The 21,511-nt window shown below is 45.2% G+C and overlaps 1 protein-coding gene across 1 annotated transcript in view; it reads left to right on the forward strand.

The window, feature by feature from the left end:
- PDGFRL (platelet derived growth factor receptor like) overlaps positions 1 to 21,511 on the forward strand; it is a 62,867-nt gene that overhangs the window by 35,351 nt on the left and 6,005 nt on the right. The window contains exons 3-5 of the mRNA XM_021665081.2: positions 6,192 to 6,343; positions 12,886 to 13,179; positions 17,773 to 17,912. Of these exons, the coding sequence (XP_021520756.2) occupies positions 6,192 to 6,343; positions 12,886 to 13,179; positions 17,773 to 17,912 (586 nt within the window). The remainder of the gene's footprint in view (positions 1 to 6,191; positions 6,344 to 12,885; positions 13,180 to 17,772; positions 17,913 to 21,511) is intronic.

Genomic DNA, 21,511 nt, shown 5'->3' on the forward strand with positions numbered 1-21,511 from the left:
AAAGTTACCGTAAAAATAATAATAAACTCATAATACAGAGGAATCTGGCATAAGTCACTGTAGTAGAGAGACCTGAGCCACATTTCAAAATGTAACCAGTTGTTGAGATAGAAATATTGTATCACATTGCAAGGGTTTTGAATAGTTCCTTGGATAGTATGCAAATACGGACATACATGATAGATAGACAGATAGAAGGATAGATAGATAGATACAAGGATAGATAGTAGATGGGCAACAGATAGATTGACAGATGATAATAGATTGATAGATGATAGATCATTAGATGATAGACTGATAAATGATAGAGTGATTGGTAATAGATTGATAGAGGGATAGAGATATTCCAGCCTAATTTCTGATACAGAAACTGTATTCACTTTAAAGTTCTTTAGTTTGCATATTTGTTTCTCTATGAGATCCTCATGCATATTTCTTCTTTCTTTTTTAAAGAAACATAAACAGTGACAGTTTCAATATGTTTCACCCAGCTGTCTGTTTCCCAGGATCGGTGCTGTGTCCATATGGCCTGGTTCCTGCATATCACACAGCCATTCTTTTCTGACACACTCTGAAACGGAGAGTTAGAGGAAAAACAGGCCCTGTGTAAACACTTGAAACACAGACGAGCAAATGCCCATGAGTCTTGATCGCTCTTGGTTTTTGGCACAGTTCTTGCGTGTGGTAGAGGACTAACAATTAATTTTTGAAATGAATGGAGAATACGGAGAATATTTATTTTTTATTTTGTAAACTTGTTTAGAGACAAGGTCTCCCTCTGTTGCCCAGGCTGGCGTGCAGTGGCGTAATCCTAGCTCACTGCAGCCTCAAACTCCCAGGCTCAAGTGATCCTCCCACCTCAGCCTCCCAGATAGCTGGAACTATAGGCAGGCATTGTGACATTCAGCTGATTTTTAAAATTTTTGTAGAGATGGGGGTCTGTTTCCAGCAGAGGCAACACAGAGCTTCCAAAGCAGAAAATCTGTCTTGCTAGCAGAGGCGCCCTGGGAAAGTTGTTTACACTGACCTTCAAATTCTTCTCTGGAGGCTCCAACGTGTCCTGTGTAACCTTGGGAAAGTTACCTAACCTCTCCAGCCTGTTTGTTCACCTATCATGTGAAGTTAATAATAGCACCTATCTCTCCAACTTCATGAGGATGAACTCAGTCAAAACGGGTGAAGGGCTTACAGCAGCGCTTAGCACACATTAAGCACTGGTTATGTGTCAGTTGTTATTAGTCTCATCGTTGTCATCTCATGGGATTGAGAAAAAGTAGTCTGCCTTGGGTATTGCCAGTTATGAAGTAGATGCTTCATAAGTGATGGCTGTCCCGTTCTTGTTTCCTTTAATTGATTACTGGATGGTTTAGTGTTGACTTAACAGAAAATAGTGTACCGTTTCTACTAAGGAATTCAGAATTCTGAGCTCATTTAACTGGATCTACCGTGTTCGTGTTTGTGATGTAGGAGTGTGCGTGTGTGTATGTGTGTCTATAGCAGATTTTGCAAGCTCTTTAAAGACACCATCGCTCAGTCAAAATTGCTTTACTTCATTTCATTTCATTTCTGTAGGATGAAAATCCATGCCCCCTCTTCATTTCTAAATGTTTGTAACCTGAGTCCGTGTCACACTGGATTAGATGCTCTCCCACTTACTAGCTGAGTAACTTGGACAAGTTGCTTCTCTATGTTTCGGTGCCCTCATCAGTAAAAGGGAAAAATAGTACCGCCATCCTAATGTGGTTATGAGAACCGGGGGACCATAGTAATGACAATTTCTAAAATGTATTGAGGCTGGGTGTGGTGGCTCATGCCTGTAATCCCAGCACTTCGGGAGGCTGTGGTGGGAGATTGCTTAAGGCCAGGAACCCAAAACTAGCCTGGGCAACACAGCAAGACCCTGTCTCTGCAAAAAATCTGAAAAATTATCCAGGTGTGGTGGCACATACCTGTAGTTCCAGCTACTCAGGAGGACGAAGTGGGAGGATCCCTCAAGCCTAGGAGTCTGAGGCTGCAGTGAGGTATGATTTCACCACTGTACTCAAAGCCGGGACAACAGAGCAATACCCTATCTCTAAAAAAATAATAATAATAAAATGAAATGTATTGAGCATTTCTCTGTGGCAGATGCTGTTCTAAGTCCCGAAGTTGTTTAAAGAGTTTGGCAGCATGCCTGCCCTCCATAAGCATTAGCATCACTGTTGTTACTACAAGTCTGAAGAGTAGGTGAAGCCAGATTGTGGAAGACGAGCCCTAGCTAAGGACTCTGAAGGTCATGGTGAAGCTGGGATTTGGATCTGGTCGGTAGAGTTCCAAAGTCCATGATGTTATGCCTCTCACCACGGTCTTCAGCCAACCTGTGGTCCAGACACCTCTTTGTTATGCACAAACCTGCCCTTTTTTCTCTCTCTGGAGATCTCCTTCCCTTGGAATGCATGCCGGTGATTTGTGCATGTTGAAATCCTTCCTTTCCACCAAGACCCTCTCGGCCTGGAGACTCTTGCTGGTTACTCTCTTTGGAGTTCTCATGGCATGTTGTATAGAAGAACTCACGAACAGGGACCTCTAGACATCACTGCATCCCTCCTGTCCTCTCCAGCACCTCCCATTTATTTTGTAGCCATTAAGTATGTATGGGCACAATACCAACGAATCATTATCTTGTAATCCAGGGCTCACCCCCTGCCCTTGGCTTGCAGAGTCTTGGTGGGGACAGACAGAAAATGGACCCCACTACTATTACCTGGCCACTGCCCCAGGTAAGATGCACAGGTCCCTACATCTGAGGGCTGTCAGCTCCCTCCTCTGCACCCTCTCACGACTTAGGCCACCCCCAGGAGAGAGCAGGCTGGGCTGAATGCAGGAAGCTTCAAGCTTCTACTGATGGAAGCAAGACTGTGTGTAAAGGCCAGGGAAGCATGTTGGAAGACATACACACACATACACAGGGTCTTAACATTTGAACACATTCACTTGGAAATATGGACTTGGCCGTCACTGAGATCTCTGTGGGTCAGGGCTAGAACTCCTAGTTTAGAAAGAAAAGGTCAGAGGTGAGCTGATGTGATGGTGTGTTCAGAGCTGCCTCCTGTTCGTGTGAATTTTACTTCTCTTAGGACACTTTTTCCTGGCACTTCGTCATGGCACCTTCTTTTAGCTCCACTTAAACTCCCCCATTCTCCACTTCTTCCATCCCTGGGGGTGGTGTTCAGTGGTTACACAGAAAGGGTCTTTGATGAAGCATCTCTTTATAGACAGTGGCTCTGAAGGGCTCAGGGAATCCTCGTCTCCATGTTATGACACGGACTTGGCCTCCAGAGGCCTTACGTCACTTCCAACCCCTTGTGTAACCCGCTGCCTAGACGATGAGGTACCATTGGTAGAAATGGACATTTTAAATCCAGGCATTTAAACACTAATCCCACTAAATAATTCGTTTCCTGTTTTATATTGTTTGCATAGAAGAGGGGGTGGAAAAATGCAAAATTGTTTTCCAGTGCATTTCCTTCCTTCCACCCACAAACCTACTAAAGATACAGCATGCAGATTGCACACTGGTGCTGGGTTATTCCCAAGGGTTGATTTTTTTACGTGCCTAATTACTTTCCCAGTAGTAATGGCATCTTATACTTTCGATCACTACAATGTTAGCAAATGCTGGGGTCAGAGAAGATGTGCAGTGAATATACTGATTGCCTGCTGATTCTGTACCCTGGTTCTGAGCTGTACAGGAGGTGGCCAGACACTCTTGTCCACGTGGGGAGAATACTGCCTCCGTTTCTCCTTCCCTTTTCTAATTTTTTTTTTATCTGCTGAAATATAGCTTCATCCTTAAAACTAGCATTGATCTTTTCAATTTTTTTGTTTTTTTTGAGACAGGTTTTGCTCTGTCACCTAGGCTGGAAGTACAGTGGTGGGATCATAGCTCATTGCAGCCTTAACCTCTGGGCTCAAGAGATCCTCCCACAGCAGCCTCCTGAGTAGCTAGGACTACGTGCATACTACCATGCCTGGCTAATGTTTAATTTTTTATAGGTATGGGGTTCACTGTATTGCCCAGGCTGGTTGTGGAGTCCTAAGCTCTAAGCCATACTCCTGCCTCAGCCTCCCAGAGTGTTGAGATTACAGACGTGAGCCACCACACCTGGCCTAGGTCCACCATTTTTCATTTGCTGTGCTAACTATCCCCAATGCTGCATGTGTTCTGTTTATTGTTGCTATAGTAATATTCATGATTACTATTACTTATCTGTAATTAAGATATAATTGGGATAATTCAGCGAACCAGGCATTGCTCCCAGGGCTTTGTATACCTTTTCTTATCTGATGAGTGGTATTCAGAACATGCTTAACTGACTTAAGGAAGACTTTGTCACAATTGGTTCACAAGTTGTGGGTTTCAGGGAAACCACTTCAGCTATCAGAGACTCAGTTTCCCCCTCTGCAAAATAGAGAGCTGGAAGCCTGCCTCTCCAGTTTCTTTCCTTTTCCATCACTGGTTCAACTTGATTAATTCATATTTAGGGAGTCCTTACTGTGTACTCTGCACAGATTTGTTGCTTAGAGAATATAAAACAAATACAGCTCAGTCCCTGCCTCAAAGCTTGCACCATCTAGTGTAATGACAGGAAGCCAGGGGTATCCGAGGGGTAGAGAACAAGGAAGTCAATTGTCAGGAAAAAGTGGGGAGAGTCCTGAGAGTCGATTCTAATTAGAAGCTTCCTGAAGGAGGAGAGATTTCCGTTCAGGGTAAAGGGGGCAGTTGATGGAGTGGGAGTACAGAAGCACCACTTGGCAGAGCTGGTGGACAAAACGAGCTTTTCCGCAGTGAACCAGAGCAGGGCTGCCTTCGGGACCAACTGACCTGACATTTCGCCCTACGCTAAATGTAAACTGGTCACCGTGTTGATATTGCTGCAAGATAAACTGGAGAATCTCGACTGCATCATAAAAGTATGTGGATCTCAGAAGAGTGAAGCGTTTGGATAGTTGAGATGAGTCCCCAGATGAAAACTGCTTATTTTTGTGTACCCCCCAGTGCTGAGGCTCTCAGCCTCAGGAGAAGCTCCAGTGTGAGAATGATACATCTGATACATCTGGATTTCTGCCACAATATAATAGAATTAATTACCATTGAAATTGGCTAATGCTAGTGTTTAATAATAAATATGTATGCCTCTCTTCAGAAAGAAACTGAAGGGGTTTGCAAATACATTTGCCATGCAACAAGATACAAAATACAAGAGATAAGGAAGAAAATAAAAGTAGAAATAATAGTGAGGTCAGAGGAAAAGTCCAAATGCCCAAAGGCTTTAAATACTTTATTAGAAGTGGGCTGCATGCATACTTTGGGCTCAGGATCTTACCAGCCAGTGTATTTTTTTCTTAAAAGAAGGAGTTTGGTTTTAACATGATAATGCAGCATATCTAAAATTCCAAGCTTTAATTCAGAGACTTACCTTTATTGATGAAAGGGATTTTGGATATTGGCTAATGCTGTGTGCTTTCATTCATGTTGACTGCGTATAAATGAATTCATGAGATGCAGGCTGAAAGCAGAGCACCAGCCCTAGGCTTTCTGGCTGAGCTTCTGAGGCTGCATAGCTATTGCACCAATGATTTTACTTAAGGAAACCCCAGGTCTGAGGACAATTATGTTCTCCAACAAGAGGAATTCTCTTTGACATTTCTTATTTCCTTTGAGGAAACACTTTTCTCTCTGCCTCCCCTGACACCCATTTATCAGAAATACACTCTTTATTTTTATTTTTTAGAGACGGGGTCTTGTCACCCTGGCTGGAGTGCGTTAACATGATCATGACTCACTGGAATCTCAAACTCCTGGACTCAAGCAGTCTTCCTGCCTCAGCCTACCGAGTGGCTAGGACTACAGGAGTGAGCCATCATGCCAGGCTAATTGTTTAATTTTTGTAAAAATCGGGTCTTGCTGTGTTGTCCAGGTTGGTCTCAAACTCCTGTACTCAAGTTTTTCACCTGTCTTGGTCTCTCAAAGCACTGGGATTTTTAGGCATGAGCCACTGTGCCCAGCCAAACAGATTCTTATTTTACTTTGTGGCATTGGAGAGAGGTTGGGGCAGGTCTGCCCAGAGAACAATGGTGCCGAGTGTGACAGCTGGAGGGCCCCAGCCCAGGTCTGACCTGCTTTGAGTTCGTGTCTCTTTTATTCCTAGTGTCAAGCAGAATGAGCGCTACAGCCAGTTGACGCTGGTCAACTCCACCTCGGCTGACACAGGTGCATTCAGCTGCTGGGGGCAGCTCTGCAGTGGGTACATCTGCAGGAAGGACGAGGCCAAAACAGGCTCCACCTACATCTTTTTTACAGGTAAAATATTTGCTGCATGAATGGAACTCTTCAAACTTCTGGACTTGGCTGAGAACTGAAGGCTCCCCCACTGCATGCCGAATAGCAAATAATGACAATCAGAGCACTCCCTGTTTGCCAGGCTCTGGGCTAAATGCTTTACATCAGTTATTTCATGTAAGTCTTGCCATAACCCTTCAGGGCAAATACTAATATCATTGCTATTTTTTTTCAGATGGGAAAGTTGAGGTTTAAAGTGATTAAGTCCTTAACATCACACAGCAAGTAAGTGGTTGGTAACAGGATTTCAACACAAACCGTTTGGTTCCAGGGTCTGGCCCTGCACTACCCAGTATGGTAACCACTAGACACATGTAGCTACTTACATTTAATTAAAAATTAATTAAAATGAAATAAAAACAATTTCTCAGTGCGCTTGCCGCATTTCAAGTGCTCAATTGTGGCATATGGCTAATGGCTGTTGTACTAGAGAGCACAGAGAATGTTTCCTTTATCTCATAAAGTTCTGTTGGACACTGCTGCTGTTGCCTTCCATCATTGTGTTCTCAGAACCTATAACCATCTCCTTTCTGGAAACTCCATAATCATAGGATACTTTGCTAAAGACCTCCTCTCATTTGTCCTTTTTAGTATTTTATATTTTATTTTTCAGTAAAAATGAGGTCTCACTATGTTGCCCAGGCTGGTCTCAAACGCTTGAGCTCAGTCCTCCTGCTTTGATCTCCCATAGTGCTGAAGTTACAGGTGTGAGCCGCTGTGCTCAGCCCCATTTGTTCCTATGAATACCATGAGACCATGAGCTGAGATTTCGCGGACAAGATTCCCAAAGATTGTGGCTCTTGTGTCTTCAGTCCCTGAGCTTACTCTACTCTGCAGTGCAAAGTAGGTTTTTGGAAGGTGGAGTTTGCATTTTGAGAAACAGGTGTTGCAGAATAACTGCTCAGCCTCTTTTTTCAATATCGCTCTCTAAGTTCTGAAGTTTAGGGGATGAAGTTCTCCAACAAGGTTCAGAGGTCAGTAACAGCTTTCAGGAGTCTTAAAAATCCACCCCAGTCTTGTTGTCCAAGACATTTCAGGTGAATACAGAATCTTCTCTTAGTGCCTGGGCAGGGGCTTTCATAAGATTTCTCTCTGCCCTGAATCCATCTACCTTTTATATCTAGACCTAAATAGACCTAGACATAGACATAGACATATGACCCAAATGATATTATGTCCTTACCATTAAAGAATGCTTTAGTACAATCTCATGTATTTGTGCTTTCCTGGGCAAATAGCTCCTCTCTGGCAAGAAGATGCATTAGTAGGATATTCTGCAATTCTGAAAGCACATGTATCTCATTTTGATGCAGATTTTTTGCTCCTTAGTTCAGCTGGATCCCAGTTCTTGTCTCATGACCAGGAAAACTTAGGCACACAGACGCTCAAAGAGTGAGTGGAATAGAATTGATTAAATAAAAAGGAAAGCTCTCAAAAAGGCTGCCTTCTACACAGTTGAATACAAGGGCTTCTATGTTCCCCTGATAGGTCTGGATTCCCTGTTTGTAAGAGGCATGAAGTCCTGGCAGCTCCACCCTGTCCTTTCAGCGACTGCATGCAGGTCCTTAATCTGAGTCACTCTGCGTTGATCTATTTCCCTTACTGAGCATGTGTTAAGGGATGGAATTTTTCACTGGGGGCATGTTTAGGCATGTGCATGACCTTGGTGGGTCAGAGTTTCTCTAAGTACCCTCCCTTATCTGTTGAGGAGAGTTCTCTGCCTCCTGCCTTTGTCAGTTTCATTTCCACAACACCCCTGGAAAATTAGCAAAAGCTATTTTGTTATCTCCAAAATACTAGAAATACTAATGCTCATGCTGAGACTCAATGTTCCAGAACTTGTAGTGGCACAGTAAGGAGTCATACCTGTTTTTCTGACCCAGGATCAAGTGTTGTTACTGCCTTGAACCTTTTCTAGGACAAGGCGAAGGATGGACTGATAGCCAGATGCTGCCTAACGTAACTGGTGTTGTCAGGAGAATTGCTAATAATTATTCATAGGCAATCTCTTTGGATCTTCATTTTGGAACTTGCTACACAAGATGGTCCATGTGCCCTTTGTGTTATACCATGCTGTGAAGCAACAGTGGAAAAGGCAACCAACTAAGATGACTGATTCCACAACTTAAGTTGCAGAATAAAGATTCTTTGCCAAGATTAGCACTGTTGTGTCTTCTGAAAATATCAGCTGAGGTTTTGAACTGAAGGCTTAACTTTGGCAGAATGTCCTGTTAATATTATGGGCTCTCAGCTGGGTGCAGTGGCTCACACCTGTAATCTTACCCTAGGCCGGGCACGGTGGCTCACACCTGTAATCCCAGCACTTTGGGAGGCTGAGGCGGGTGGATCACTTGAGGTCAGGAGTTCAAGACCAGCCTGGCCAACATGGAGAAATCCCATCTCTACAAAAATACAAAAATTAGGTGGGCATGGTAGTATGCACCTGTAGTCCCAGCTACTCAGGAGGCAGAGGCAGGAGAATCACCTGAATCTGGGAGGTGGCAGTTGCAGTGAGCTGAGATTAGTGCTCTGGTTGCTGCCAGGCTAGAGTGCAGTGGCACAATCTCAGCTCACTGCAGCCTCTGCCTCCCGGGTTCAAACAATTCTCCTGCCTCAGCCTCCCAAGTAGCTGGGATTACAGGCAAATGCCTCCACACCTGGCCAATTTTTGTATTTCTAGTAGAGATGTGGTTTTGCCACATTGGCCAGGCCAGTCTCTAACTCCTGACCTCATGATCTGCCCACCTCAGCCTCCCAAAGTGTTGGGATTACAGGCATAAGCCACTGTGCCCGGCCTACAGCTTTCTTATAGTAAAAGGCTGGGGCTCTAATTTTTATATGTAGGAAACCACATTAATAAGTACTTTCCCGCAGTGACTCATGCATGTAATCCCCCAGCACTTTGGGAAGCCAAGGCAGGCGGATCACTTGAGGTCAGGAGTTCGAGACCAGCCTAACCAACATGGCGAAACCCCATCTCTACTAAAATACAAAAATTAGCTGGGCATGGTGGCACACACCTGTAATTCCAGCTACTTGGGAGGCTGAGGCAGAAGAATCGCTTACACCAGGAGGCAGTGAGCCGAGGTTGCAGTGAGCTGAGGTTGTTGCAGTGAGCCAAGGTTGTTGCAGTGAGCCGAGGTTGTTGCAGTGAGCCGAGGTTGTTGCAGTGAGCCAAGGTTGCAGTGAGCCGAGGTTGTTGCAGTGAGCCGAGGTTGCAGTGAGCCGAGGTTGTTGCAGTGAGCCGAGGTTGTTGCAGTGAGCCGAGGTTGCAGTGAGCCGAGGTTGTTGCAGTGAGCCGAGGTTGTTGCAGTGAGCCGAGGTTGTTGCAGTGAGCCGAGGTTGTAGTGAGCCGAGGTTGTTGCAGTGAGCCAAGGTTGCAGTGAGCCGAGGTTGTTGCAGTGAGCCGAGGTTGTTGCAGTGAGCCGAGGTTGCAGTGAGCCAAGGTTGCAGTGAGCTGAGGTTGCACCACTGCACTCCAGCCTGGGTAATGGAGTGAGACTGTGTCCAAAAAAAAAAAAGTACTTTTCTAAATATTGAATTTGCTGTAATTTGGAGTTAGTTTATAGCTTGTTAACTTGATTTTTTAAAATCTAAAATACCATGTGCTTCGTTTTCTTTAAGTAATATATTTGTCATCTAGATCAGTGGACATAAATACATTTTCAGGGGATATAAGTAATTTATAATTACTAAAATGAACTTCAACACTTTTTCTTGATGGAAGTGATGGATTGCAAATAGATTTTTAAAGCAACTGGTGTGATCACTTATTTCCAATTATGTATTATAGTATAAGAAGCAAGGCTGGGCACATTGGCTCATGCCTATAATCCCAGCACTTTGGGAGGCCAAGGCAGGAGGCTTGCTTGAGTCTAGGAGTTTGAGACCAGCCTTGGCAACATAGTGAGACCCCAACTCTACAAAAACTAAAAACTAAAAAATAGACAGGCATGGTGGCACATGCCTATAGTCCCAGCTACTCAGGAGGCTGCGGTGGGAGGATCACTTTGGCTCTGAAGGTTGAAACTGCAATACATCATGATCGTGCCGCTGCACTCCAGCCGGGGTGACAGAGTGAGACCCTATCTCAAAACAGAAAGTAAAGGAAAGAAGATGATATTTTTGTGTTCTTAAATTCACATGGTTCACTTATTCAACTAACAGCTTTTCTTACTGGTTCAGATTATTCTCCACACCCTTAAAAGTTGCCTCTAAATCTTGCAGTCATAAAATCCTAAAGTGTTGCTGCTAAGAAAACATCTTTAATATTATCCACTCCAGATTCTTCTCTTTACACATGAGGACGCTGAAGCATGAGGAAATTAAATAATGCCTCCAAGGCCACGTAGATGGACTCTGTGTGAATCATGAATGTTGGGCACAACATTGACGGAGGTGTTCCTTACCTAAGCCTGAAAGCCAGTTTCTCATAAAGTAGCACAGACCTCCCAGCCTGATGGAAACCCGTGTAAAACACGGAGACTCTCAGAGCCGTGACGTACTCTTCCCTCATCTTAGAGCCAAGAGGGAGGATCTCCATGTTAGTGAACTTGGTACTTAGAGCCCAAGAACTCTTGGCTCATGAAACATTTGATGATGTGTCCAGTAATTCTGCCCCCAACCTAAAATACCATCTAACTGTGATACAAAGAAGGTGAGTGAGGGAGAAAGCCTAGGAAAAATATTTATTTCAGGAACATTGTGCAGAAAACACAAGAAACTATGTATTAAATGTTGGGGTCTGACTAGCTCTGAAGATTTCTCTTTGCAATTACCATAACATTCCCTCACAGAATGATCCAGAAAAACAAAGGATTTAATGAACCATGCCAAAAAAGAAAAGCCACCAGCACCAACAGAAATACCCCCAAAAGCCCAATGCAGAGTTTCTTGCCTGTCCTAAGGACAGAATGGGTAAGCCAGTCCTCATTTCTCCCATTTTGGTAAGATACAAATGCCATCGTCTGAGCTTAAAGAACCAGGCCAAGTAATTTCAGAGGAAATAGGGACATGTACAAGACTGGCTGAAGATTCCCAGCCAGGTGCTGGCCGAGCCGAGAGCAGACCTGAGACTGATGGGTTCCTCCTTCAAGCCGACTCCATTCCCCTCCACTGACCTTGACAGGCGCCAGGTCCTCTGGGCTGTGTGAGGACATGCTGAGGACACTGTCCCTGTGTTGGGTCTCCCGGGGGAGCTCTGATGTGCTGGGAGGCGCTTCCTGACCGGCAGTTACTGACCGCGGCTGTGCAGTTGATTTCTTCACACAGAAGCAGCAGATGGCTTCAAGGTTTTACAACTGCTAAGGTTTTAAAACTTAAAATCATAAAATCACATTAATAAGTGCTTTCCTAAATACTGAGTTAGCTGTAATTTGGATGTCGTGTATAGTTTATTAACTTGATTTTTTTTTTTGAAATCTAAAATCCAATGTGCTTAGTTTTCTTTAATATGTTTGTCATTTACATGAGTGGATATAAATACATTTGCAGGGGACATATGTAATCTATAATTATTAAAATGAACTTCAACACATTTTGTTGTTGTTGTTGATGGAGGCTACTGATTGCAAATTTTTATTTTTGAGACAGTCTTGCTCTGTTGCCCAGGCTGGAGTGCAGTGGCACGATCTCGGCTCACTGCAACCTCTGCTGCCTCCTGGGTTCAAGCAATTCTCATGCCTCAGCCTCCTGTGTAGCTGGGACTACAGGTGCGTGTCATCACACTTGGGTAATTTTGTTTGTATTTTTAGTAAAGATGGGGTTTCACCATGTTGCCCAGGCTGGTCTCAAACTCCTGAGCTCAGGCCATCCATCTGCCTCAGCCTCCCACAGTGCTACAATTATAGGCCAGATTGTAAATATATTTTTAAAGCAACTAGTGTGGTCACTTATTTCACATTAAGAAGTAAGGCTGGAGGCCGGGCGCAGTGGCTCATGCCTATAATCCCAGCACTTTGGGAGGCCAAGGCGGGTGGATCATGAGGTCAAGAGATCGAGACCATCCTGGTCAACAAGGTGAAACCCCATCTCTACTAAAAATACAAAAATTAGCTGGGCACGGTGGCGTGAGCCTGTAGTCCCAGCTACTCGGGAGGCTGAGGCAGGAGAATTGCCTGAACCCAGGAGGAGGAGGTTGCGGTGAGCCGAGATCGCGCCATTGCACTCCAGCCTGCGTAACAAGAGCGAAACTCCATCTCAAAAAAAAAAAAAAATGAAGTAAGGCTGGGCATGTTAAACCTTAAGGGAATCAGTTTTGTTCCTTGCTTCCTCAGGGTCGTGATCCATGGGCCTCATTTGAGCTTGAACTGATACTTTTTCTATTTTCTTTAAGGAGACGGGAAGTAAAATCATTCTTCCAAAAAATGAAAAGCATGAAAAAAGAAAACGAAAACCCAGCCTTTTCTACTCTTAAGGACTCAGTATTCTGAGTATGCAGAATCCTCAGGGGTGCTTTTACTTTGTGTCTCTGGAGTGAATAAGCCTGTGTCTTCCCTTTACAGAGAAAGGAGAACTCTTTGTGCCTTCTCCCAGCTACTTTGATGTTGTCTACTTGAACCCGGACAGACAGGCTGTGGTTCCTTGTCGGGTGACTGTGCTGTCGGCCAAAGTCACGCTCCACAGGGAATTCCCAGCCAAGGAGATCCCAGCCAATGGAACAGACATTGTTTACGACATGAAGCGGGGCTTTGTGTATCTGCAACCTCATTCTGAGCACCAGGGCGTGGTTTACTGCAGGGCGGAGGCAGGGGGCAGATCTCAGATCTCCATCAAGTACCAGCTGCTCTACGTGGCGGGTAAGCCTGGCCACCCCTGCCTAGATTCTAGTCACTTTCCTGTCAGTTTCAGGTACTGCTATTCTCTGTCTGCAGATGGAATAAGGAAATACCATAAGTGCCTTTTTTTGTTTCACTGTCGTTGGGTTTGTTTGTTTGTTTTTTCTGAGACAGGGTCCTGCTATGTTGCCCAGGCTGGAATGCAGTGGCACAACCATTTTCTCACTGCAGCCTTAAAGCAAGCCCTGGGCTGAAGCAATCCTCCCACCTCAGCTTCCTGAGTAGCTGGAATTACAGGCATGCACTACCATGCCCTGCTAACTTTTTTTTGTTTGTTTTCATACATTGCCTGGGCTGGTCTTGATCTCCTGGGCTCAAACGATCCTTCGGTCTCAGCTTCCCAGAGTGCTGAGATTACAGGCATGAGCCACCATGGTTGGCCCACTTACGCTGTTCTTGAAGGCTTCCCTTTGGCACCACCACTTCTAGGATGTTCTCCTTCCTTGCTATGACCCTGACCGAAAACCCCTCTTCTCCATTCCAGCCAAATCCTTCCGTCATTCACTCTGGTGCTGCCTCCGTGTTTGATCAGCAAGTCTTCTATGTCCCCAGACTCCTTTAGAGCCTCCTCCCAGTTCTTGGTCTTAACCCGAATCCGCTGTCTCCAAAGGATTGCCGTTCACTGCCACTTCAAGGCTGGCATCCTTCTTGTACGCATTCCCACCTCCCAACCCTCATTCTCTGCCCTTCTGTTGGGAACCTCTGCTCTTTATGGGCTCCACCAGCGTTCTCATTTCCTTTCCTGTCACTCCCGTGCGTTCATCAAACATTTTGGCAGTTGGTTCATGGCCCTGCTCGTCACTCCATTTTTAGGGTGACTTTGATACCGAGTTGGAACCCACTGGCCAGGTTCATGGACCCCTCATCCGTTCCATCTCAGATCTTCCCACCCTCATTGCAGTGTGAACATGTCAACCACAAGCACCGTGACAGCAACCACCGGGGCCAACCCCTGCTCCAGTCACAGGCTTCTCTTTCCCAGGATGATGTTTGATGACTCCTTCCACCGCGATCATCACCTGCACCCCCTGCCCCACACTGTTCCCCGGGGCTTTCTGCCCTCCCCACCCACCTGGGTCCCACCACATCAGGACCTGCCACCCATGCCCTGCACACCTTCTTCTCTGTAGTCTCTTGTCCAGGAAAGAACCATCCTGGATGAACACAGGTAACATCCCCATGCCTGTACCCAGAGACTTAAGAGCTGTTGGGACACTCCCCATGGGGGGGTAGAGGGCATTGCCACGAATCCCCCATCTCTCATCCACTCTGCCTGCCTGGTGTCTTCTGCGTTTTGTTCTTTCTTTTGCTGTCACTTGGAGTCTTCAAATTCCCGCCTCATTCTCTTCCAGTTGGCCTTACTCTCTTCCTCTTGACAGAGCTGAAGCATGATCAAGCTCCCAATTAAAAATGGAACTTCTTTTTCTTAATGTGGCCATTTTAGTGAGGAGTTTCAATTCAGGGTGTTCATACATGAAATAGTTTTTTTCCCTGGTAACTTCCGTCCGTTCCACAGCGTTGAAACCCCCTTTCCTGAGGGTAGGGAGATCTGTTAGTCACGTTGAGTTTCACTTTCACATCCAAAAGGCTCGCTGGGTGAGTAAGACAGCCTCATTCTGGTTTCTAAGACTGTTTAAAATCTTCAGTCCTCCCAGGCTGGTCTTGAACTCCTGACCTCATGATCCACCTCCCTTGGCAGGTAGATCATGAGGTCAGGAGTTCAAGACCAGCCTGGCCAACATGGTGAAACCTTGTCTCTACTAGAAATACAAAAAAGAAATTAGCTGGGCATGGTGGCTGGCACCTGCAATCCTAGCTCCTCGGGAGGCTGGGGCAGACAATTGCTTGAACCCGGGAGGTGGAGGTTGCAGTGAGCTGAGATCATGACACTGCACTGCAGCCTGGACAATCTCTGCTTGGTCAGCTCTGAGCCTTCTCTCAGCTTTTAAATTTTGGTGCCCCTCCCACCCAGGCACCCTGGTTTCCCACTCCCCATTCTCTCCCTGGGCCTGCTTCACATCTGTACACTGGTAACTCCCAAGTGAGTGGAAGTGGCCAGATCTGGGAGTGCCAGGTCCACGTATCCGCTGTCCACCTTGGTGTGTGCTGAGATGCTTCAGGGCCCCCACCCTCCTTGTGCCATCCGTGGACTCAGCGCCATCCTCCCTGGATCTGGTTCTTCCTCCTTCTCTGCCTTGGTGACAGTACTGCCTTCACCCAGGAGACAGGCCTGCGGCTGGAAGTCAAGCTGCCTCCTTTCTCCTCCCGGTCCTTTCTACTGTTTTCATTAAATCACTTTCAAATGCTACTGTTCCCCTCCACCCTCAGGACAAAAAATGGATCAAGCTAGCATCGTCTCTGCCATGGACTAATGCAAATACTTTATCACCTCTCTCCCTGGTGTCCGCCTTTTTTTCCTCCACTCTGTTGTCCACACTGTAGCTGTTTTTTCTTTCTTTTTTTTATTTTTCTTAAAAGACAGAGTCTTGCTCTGTCACCAAGGCTGGAGTTCAATGGTGTGATCTTGGCTCATTGCAACCTCCACCTCCTGGGTTCAAGCGATTCTCCTGCCTCAGCGAACAGAGTAGCTGGGATTACAGGAATGCGCCACCATGCCCGGCTAATCTTGTATTTTTAGTAGAAATAGGGTTTCACCTTGTTGGTCAGGCTAGTCTTGAACTCCTGACCTCAGGTGATCTGCCCACCTTGGCTCTCAAAGTGCTGGCATTAACAGGCATGAGCTATTGCGCCTGGCCTTAATTTTTATATTTTTAATAGAGATGGGGTTTTCCCCATGTTGGCCAGGCTGGTCTCGAACTCCTGACCTCAGGTGATCCTCCCACCTTGGCCTCCCAAAGTGCTGGGATTATAGGAGTGAGCCACTGGGCCTGGCCTCTGATTTTAATTAAACCATTCAGTAGGTTCCCACTTCTCCTAGAACTAAAGTCCAAATCGTCTGTGTGGCCTGAATGGCCTTGCATGGACTCACCTCTGTCTTCCTCCCCAGCCAGGTCTCACTCCTCCCTCCTCTCCCCTTCCCCGCCCTCACCCACTGCCCTCCCCACTCCTGCCCAGCCCTCCCCTTTCCTCCCCAGCCCTCCTCCACTGCCCTCCCCTCCCCACTCCAGCCCTCCCCTGTTGCCCTCCCCTGTTGCCCTCCCCTCCCCACTCCAGCCCTCCTCTGCTGTCCTCCCCTCCCCTCCCCTCCCAAACCCTCCCCTCCCCTCAGCCCTCCCCTGCTGTCCTCCCCTCCCCACTCCAGCCCTCCCCTGATGCCCTCCCCCTCCCCTCCCCACTCCAGCCCTCCCCTGCAGCCCTCCCCTGCAGCCCTCCCCTGCTGCCCTCCCCTCCCCTCCCCAGCCCTCCTCCGCTGTGCCACCGCCTCTCACCTGGAGCCATGCACATGGGCATTCCCAGCCTGCTGGTGCCTCCCTGCTTCTCCTGACCCTGTCTTTGAAGCTCAGCCTTGAGATTTTAGTTCAAACGTTGCTCCCACAAGGAAGCCCTTCCTGGCTCTCAGACTATTCTATTCTGGCCTTTTGGAGCACTCTGGGCTTTTGCTTCGTAGCTTTTAGCACAGCATTTTAAATTAACATACAGCGACTCCCTCGCTGCCTGGCCCCTCTGCTAGAATACAGGCTCCACGGGTTCAGAGATCAGGTCCATGTCGCTCCCTGCTCTAGGCCCAGCTACTAGCACAGCGTTGCTAAGGCTGCCATCAAAATTGCTCATTGACACACCTGTAATCCCAGCACTGTGGGAGGCCAAGGCATGAGGATTGCTTGAGGCCATGAGTTGGAGATCAGCTTGGGCAACATAGACCAAAAAATGGAAAAGTTAGTCAGGTGCAGTGGCTCATACCTGCAATCCTAGCTCCTCAGAGGGCTGAGATGGGAGGATAGCTTGAACTGTCCTCCAAGTTGCAGGAGTTCGAGGCTGCAGCAAGCTAAGATTATACCAGTGCATTCCAGCCTGGAGGACAGAGACCCCATTGCTAAGTGAATAAATAGAGAGACAGCTTGTTGAGTAAACTCGGCATAATGAAGACATTTGTTTCTGAAACGTGAAGCAAAGGCACTGCAAACCCAGGTAGTACTCGTGCCCTGCATGCAAACATCTTTCTCATCTGTGTATTTAGACTTTGTCCCCTTCTGCGGATGGACAGCCACACGCCTGTCTGCCCCCCACCACCCCTATGGCTGCCACCACCCAGTACTTCCTGCTTGCTTTGTCCCTAGGGACTTCTTCCCCTCACCTCTTTATTCCCTTACCATGACCCTCGATGGACCTCTGAGCCTCCTCACCTGATCACAGGCTTGGAGGCTGTCCCCGGGAGTCCCGGTGCCTGCCCCCTCCCAGACCACCAAGGTCAACAGGTAAAGGCGGCTTCGGAGGACACCACAAGTGGTGGGCTCGCACCGCCCTGGCGCTGGTCAGGAAGCTGTGAGGAAGGCACTAAAGTCCATCTCCATAGAAAAGAGCACGTTTGTAGGTTTGTTCTTGAGGTTACATCAGGGTCTCATCTCACTCTCCCTGTCTCTTGCTTGCTTCCAGTTCCCAGCGGCCCTCCTTCAACAACCATCTTGGCCTCTTCAAACAAAGTGAGAAGTGGGGACGGCGTCAGTGTGCTCTGCACTGTCTTGGGGGAGCCCGACGTGGAGGTGGAGTTCAGGTGGATCTTCCCAGGGCAGAAGGTGAGTGCGGCACCTGCGTCTCAGCAACTGCGTCTCAGCCAGTGGTTTGAATTCACAGTTTCGTCCTCACCCAGTGATACAGGCCATAACTTAAGAAGTGCAAGAAACATGAGAGGTTATGTTGGGGGTGGGGCTTTCTTGTTTTCTTTGAAGATGTTTCAGTATATTTAAAAATGAACTTTTTTTAAGGACAGGAAATAAAAGATGGAGTTTCACTAGTCAATTTGCTCAATGTACCCTCTTCATAAGCAGGTTGAAAAAAAAAAAAAAAACCGTAACCAAGAAGGGACAGTAATTCTCATTGCAGCACTATTCACAATACCAAAGACATGGAATCATCCTAAATGCCCTTCAATGGTGGACTGGATAAAGAAAATGTAGTACATATACACCATGGAATACTATGCAACCAGGAAAAAGAATGAGCTCATGTCCTTTGTAGGAACAGAAACAGAAAACCAAATACCGCATGTTCTCACTTATCAGTGGGAGCTGAATGATAAGAACACGTGGACACATACAGGGGCCTCCTTGAGGGTGGAGGGAGAGGATCAGGCAAAATAACTAATGGGCACTAAGGCTTGATATTAATACCAGGGTGATAAAATGATCTGTCATTTCATGACACGAGTTTAGTTATGTAACAAATTTTTGCACGTATACCCCTGAGCCTGAAATACAAATTTTTTGTTTTTTTTTTAAAGGACAGTAGGAGGAAAGGGAAAGGAAGGATCCTCTCTTTCCTCCTGCCCCCACCTCAATTTCAGTCCCATCTTCTGGGTCAACTAGAGTCTAACCACCTCCTGGAGTCCTTCAGAGTATTCTCTTTGTTTTTAATATGTTTCGTCATTTTTAAATTTCAATAGGTTTTTGAGAACAGTAGGTGTTTGGTTACATGAATAAGCTCTTTAGATGATTTCTGAGATTTTGGTGTATTCACTCTAGTGGTGTACCCAGTGTATAGGCTTTTATCTCTCCCTTTCCACCTCCCACCCTTTCCCCAGAGTCCCCAAAGTTCATTGTATCATTCTTGTGTCTTTGCGTCCTCATAGCTAGCTCCCAGTTAGGAGTGAGAACATACCATGATTGGCTTTCTATTTGTGAGTTACTTCACTTAGAATAATGGTCTCCAATGCCATCCGGGTTGCTGCAAATGCCATTATTTCATTCTGTTTTATGGCTGAGTGGTATTCCATGGTATATATACCACAATTTCTTTATCCACTCATTGACTGATGGGCATTTGAGCTGGTTCCATATTTTTGGACTTGTGAATTGTACTGTTATAAACATGTGTACAAGTGTCTTTTTCATATAATGACTGCTTTTCCTCCGGTTAGATACCCAGTAATGGGATTGCTGGACCAAATGGTAGCTCTACCCTCAGTTCTTTAAGGAATCTCCACACTGTTTTCTGTAGTGGTTGTGCTAGTTTACATTCCCACCAGCAGTGCAGAAGTGTGGAGAAATGTTCTCTTTTTACCACATCTGTGCCAACGTAAATTATGGCCATTCTTGCAGGAGTAAGGTGGTATCACATTGTGGTTTTGATTTGCATTTCCCTGATCATTAGTGATGTTGAGCATTTTTTCATGTTTTTGGACATTTGAGAATTGTTTATTCATGTCCCTAGCCCAATTTTTGATGGGATTTTTTTTTTTTTCTGGCTGATTTATCTGATTTTCTTGTAGATTCTGGATATCAGTCCTTTGTCGCATGTAGAGATTGCAAAAATTTTCTCCCAGTCTATGGGTTGTCTGTTTACTCTGCTGATTATTTCTTTTGCTGTGCAGAAGCTCTTTAGTTTAATCAAGCCCTATCTATTTATCTTTTGTTTTTGTTGCATTTGCTTTTTGTTTCTTGGTCATGAAGTCTTTGCCTAAGCCAATGTCTAAAAGGGTTTTTCCAATGTTATCTTCTAGAATTTTTATGGTTTCAGGTCTTAGATTTAAGTATTTGATCCATCTTGAGTTGATTTTTGTATAAGGTGAAAGATGAGGATTCAGTTTCATTCTTCTACATGTGGCTAGCCAATTGTCCCAGCACCGTTTGTTGAATAGGTGTCCTTTACTCATTTTCTGTTTTTGTTTGCTTTGTCAAAGTTCAGTTGTAAATATTTGGGTTTATTTTTGGGTCCTCTATTCTGTTCCACTGCTCTTTGTGCTGTTTTTATACCAGTACCATGCTGTTTTGGTGACTATGGCCTTATAGTATAGTCTGAAGTCAAGTAATGTGATGCCTCTAGATTTGTTCTCTTTGCTTAGTCTTGCTTTGGCTATGCGGACTCTTTTTTGATTCCATATGACATTTATGATTTTTTTTTCTAGTTCTGTGAAGAATAATGGTATTTTGGTGGAATTGCATTCAATTTGTAGATTGCTTTTGTCAGTATGATCATTTTCATGATATTGATTCTACCCAGTTATGACCATGCAATGTGTTTCCATTTGTTTGTGTCATCTATGATTTCTTTCAGCAGTGTTTTGTAGTTTTCCTTGTAGAGGTCTTTCACCTCCTTGGTTAGGTATATTTCTATTTTTTTTTTTTTTTTTTGCAGCCATTATAAAAGGAGTTGAGTTATTGATTTGATTTTCGACTTGGTCACTGTTGGTGTATGGCAGAGACTGATTTGTGTACATTAATTTTGTATCCTGAAACTTTGCTGAATGAATTTATCAATTCTAGCAGCTTTTTGGAGGAGTCTTTAGGGTTTTTTTAGGTATATGATCGTATCAGCAAACAGTGAGTTTGACTTCCTCTTTACTGATTTGGATGCCCTTTATTTCTTTCTCTCGTCTGATTGCTCTGGCCGGGACTTCCAGTACTATGTTGAGTAAAAGTGGTGAAAGTGGGCATCCTTGTCTGGTTCCAGTTCTCAGAGGGAATGCTTTCAACTTTTCCCCAGTCAGTGTAATGTTGGCTGTGGGTTTGTCATAGACTATTTTTATTACGTTAAGGTATGTCCCTTCTATGCTGATTTTGCTGAAGGTTTTAATCATAAAGGATGCTGGATTTTATCAAATGCTTTTTCTGTTACTGTTGAAATGATCATGTGATTTTTAATTCTATTTGTGTGGTGTATCACATTAATGACTTGTGTATGTTAAATCAGCCTGGTATGAAACCCATTTGATCATGGTGGACTCTCTCTTTGATATACTGTTGGATTTGATTAGCTGATATTTTGTTAAGGATTTTGTATCTATATTCATCAGAAATGTCGGTCTGTAGTTTTCTCTTTTTTTGTTATGTTCTTCTCTGGTTTTGATATTAGGGTGATACTGGCTTCACAGAATGATTTAGGAAGGATTCCCTCTTTCTCTCTCTTGTGAAACAGTGTCAATAGGATTGATACCAGTTCTTCTTTGAATATGTGATAGAATTCAATTGTGAATCCAGCTGGTCCTGGACTTACTTTTATTGGCAATTTTTTTTATTACCATTTCAATCTCACTGGTTGTTATTGGTCTGTTCAGAGTTTCTATTTCTTCCTGGTTTAATCTAGGAGGGTTGTATATTTCCAGGAATTTATCCATCTCCTCTAGGTTTTCTAGCTTGTGTGTGTAAAGGTATTCATAGTAGTTTTGAATGATCTTTTA

This window comes from Aotus nancymaae, unplaced genomic scaffold (genome assembly GCF_030222135.1).
Source record: "Aotus nancymaae isolate 86718 unplaced genomic scaffold, 86718_ANA_hifiasm-v0.15.2.pri h1tg000079l, whole genome shotgun sequence".
NCBI lineage: Eukaryota > Metazoa > Chordata > Mammalia > Primates > Aotidae > Aotus > Aotus nancymaae.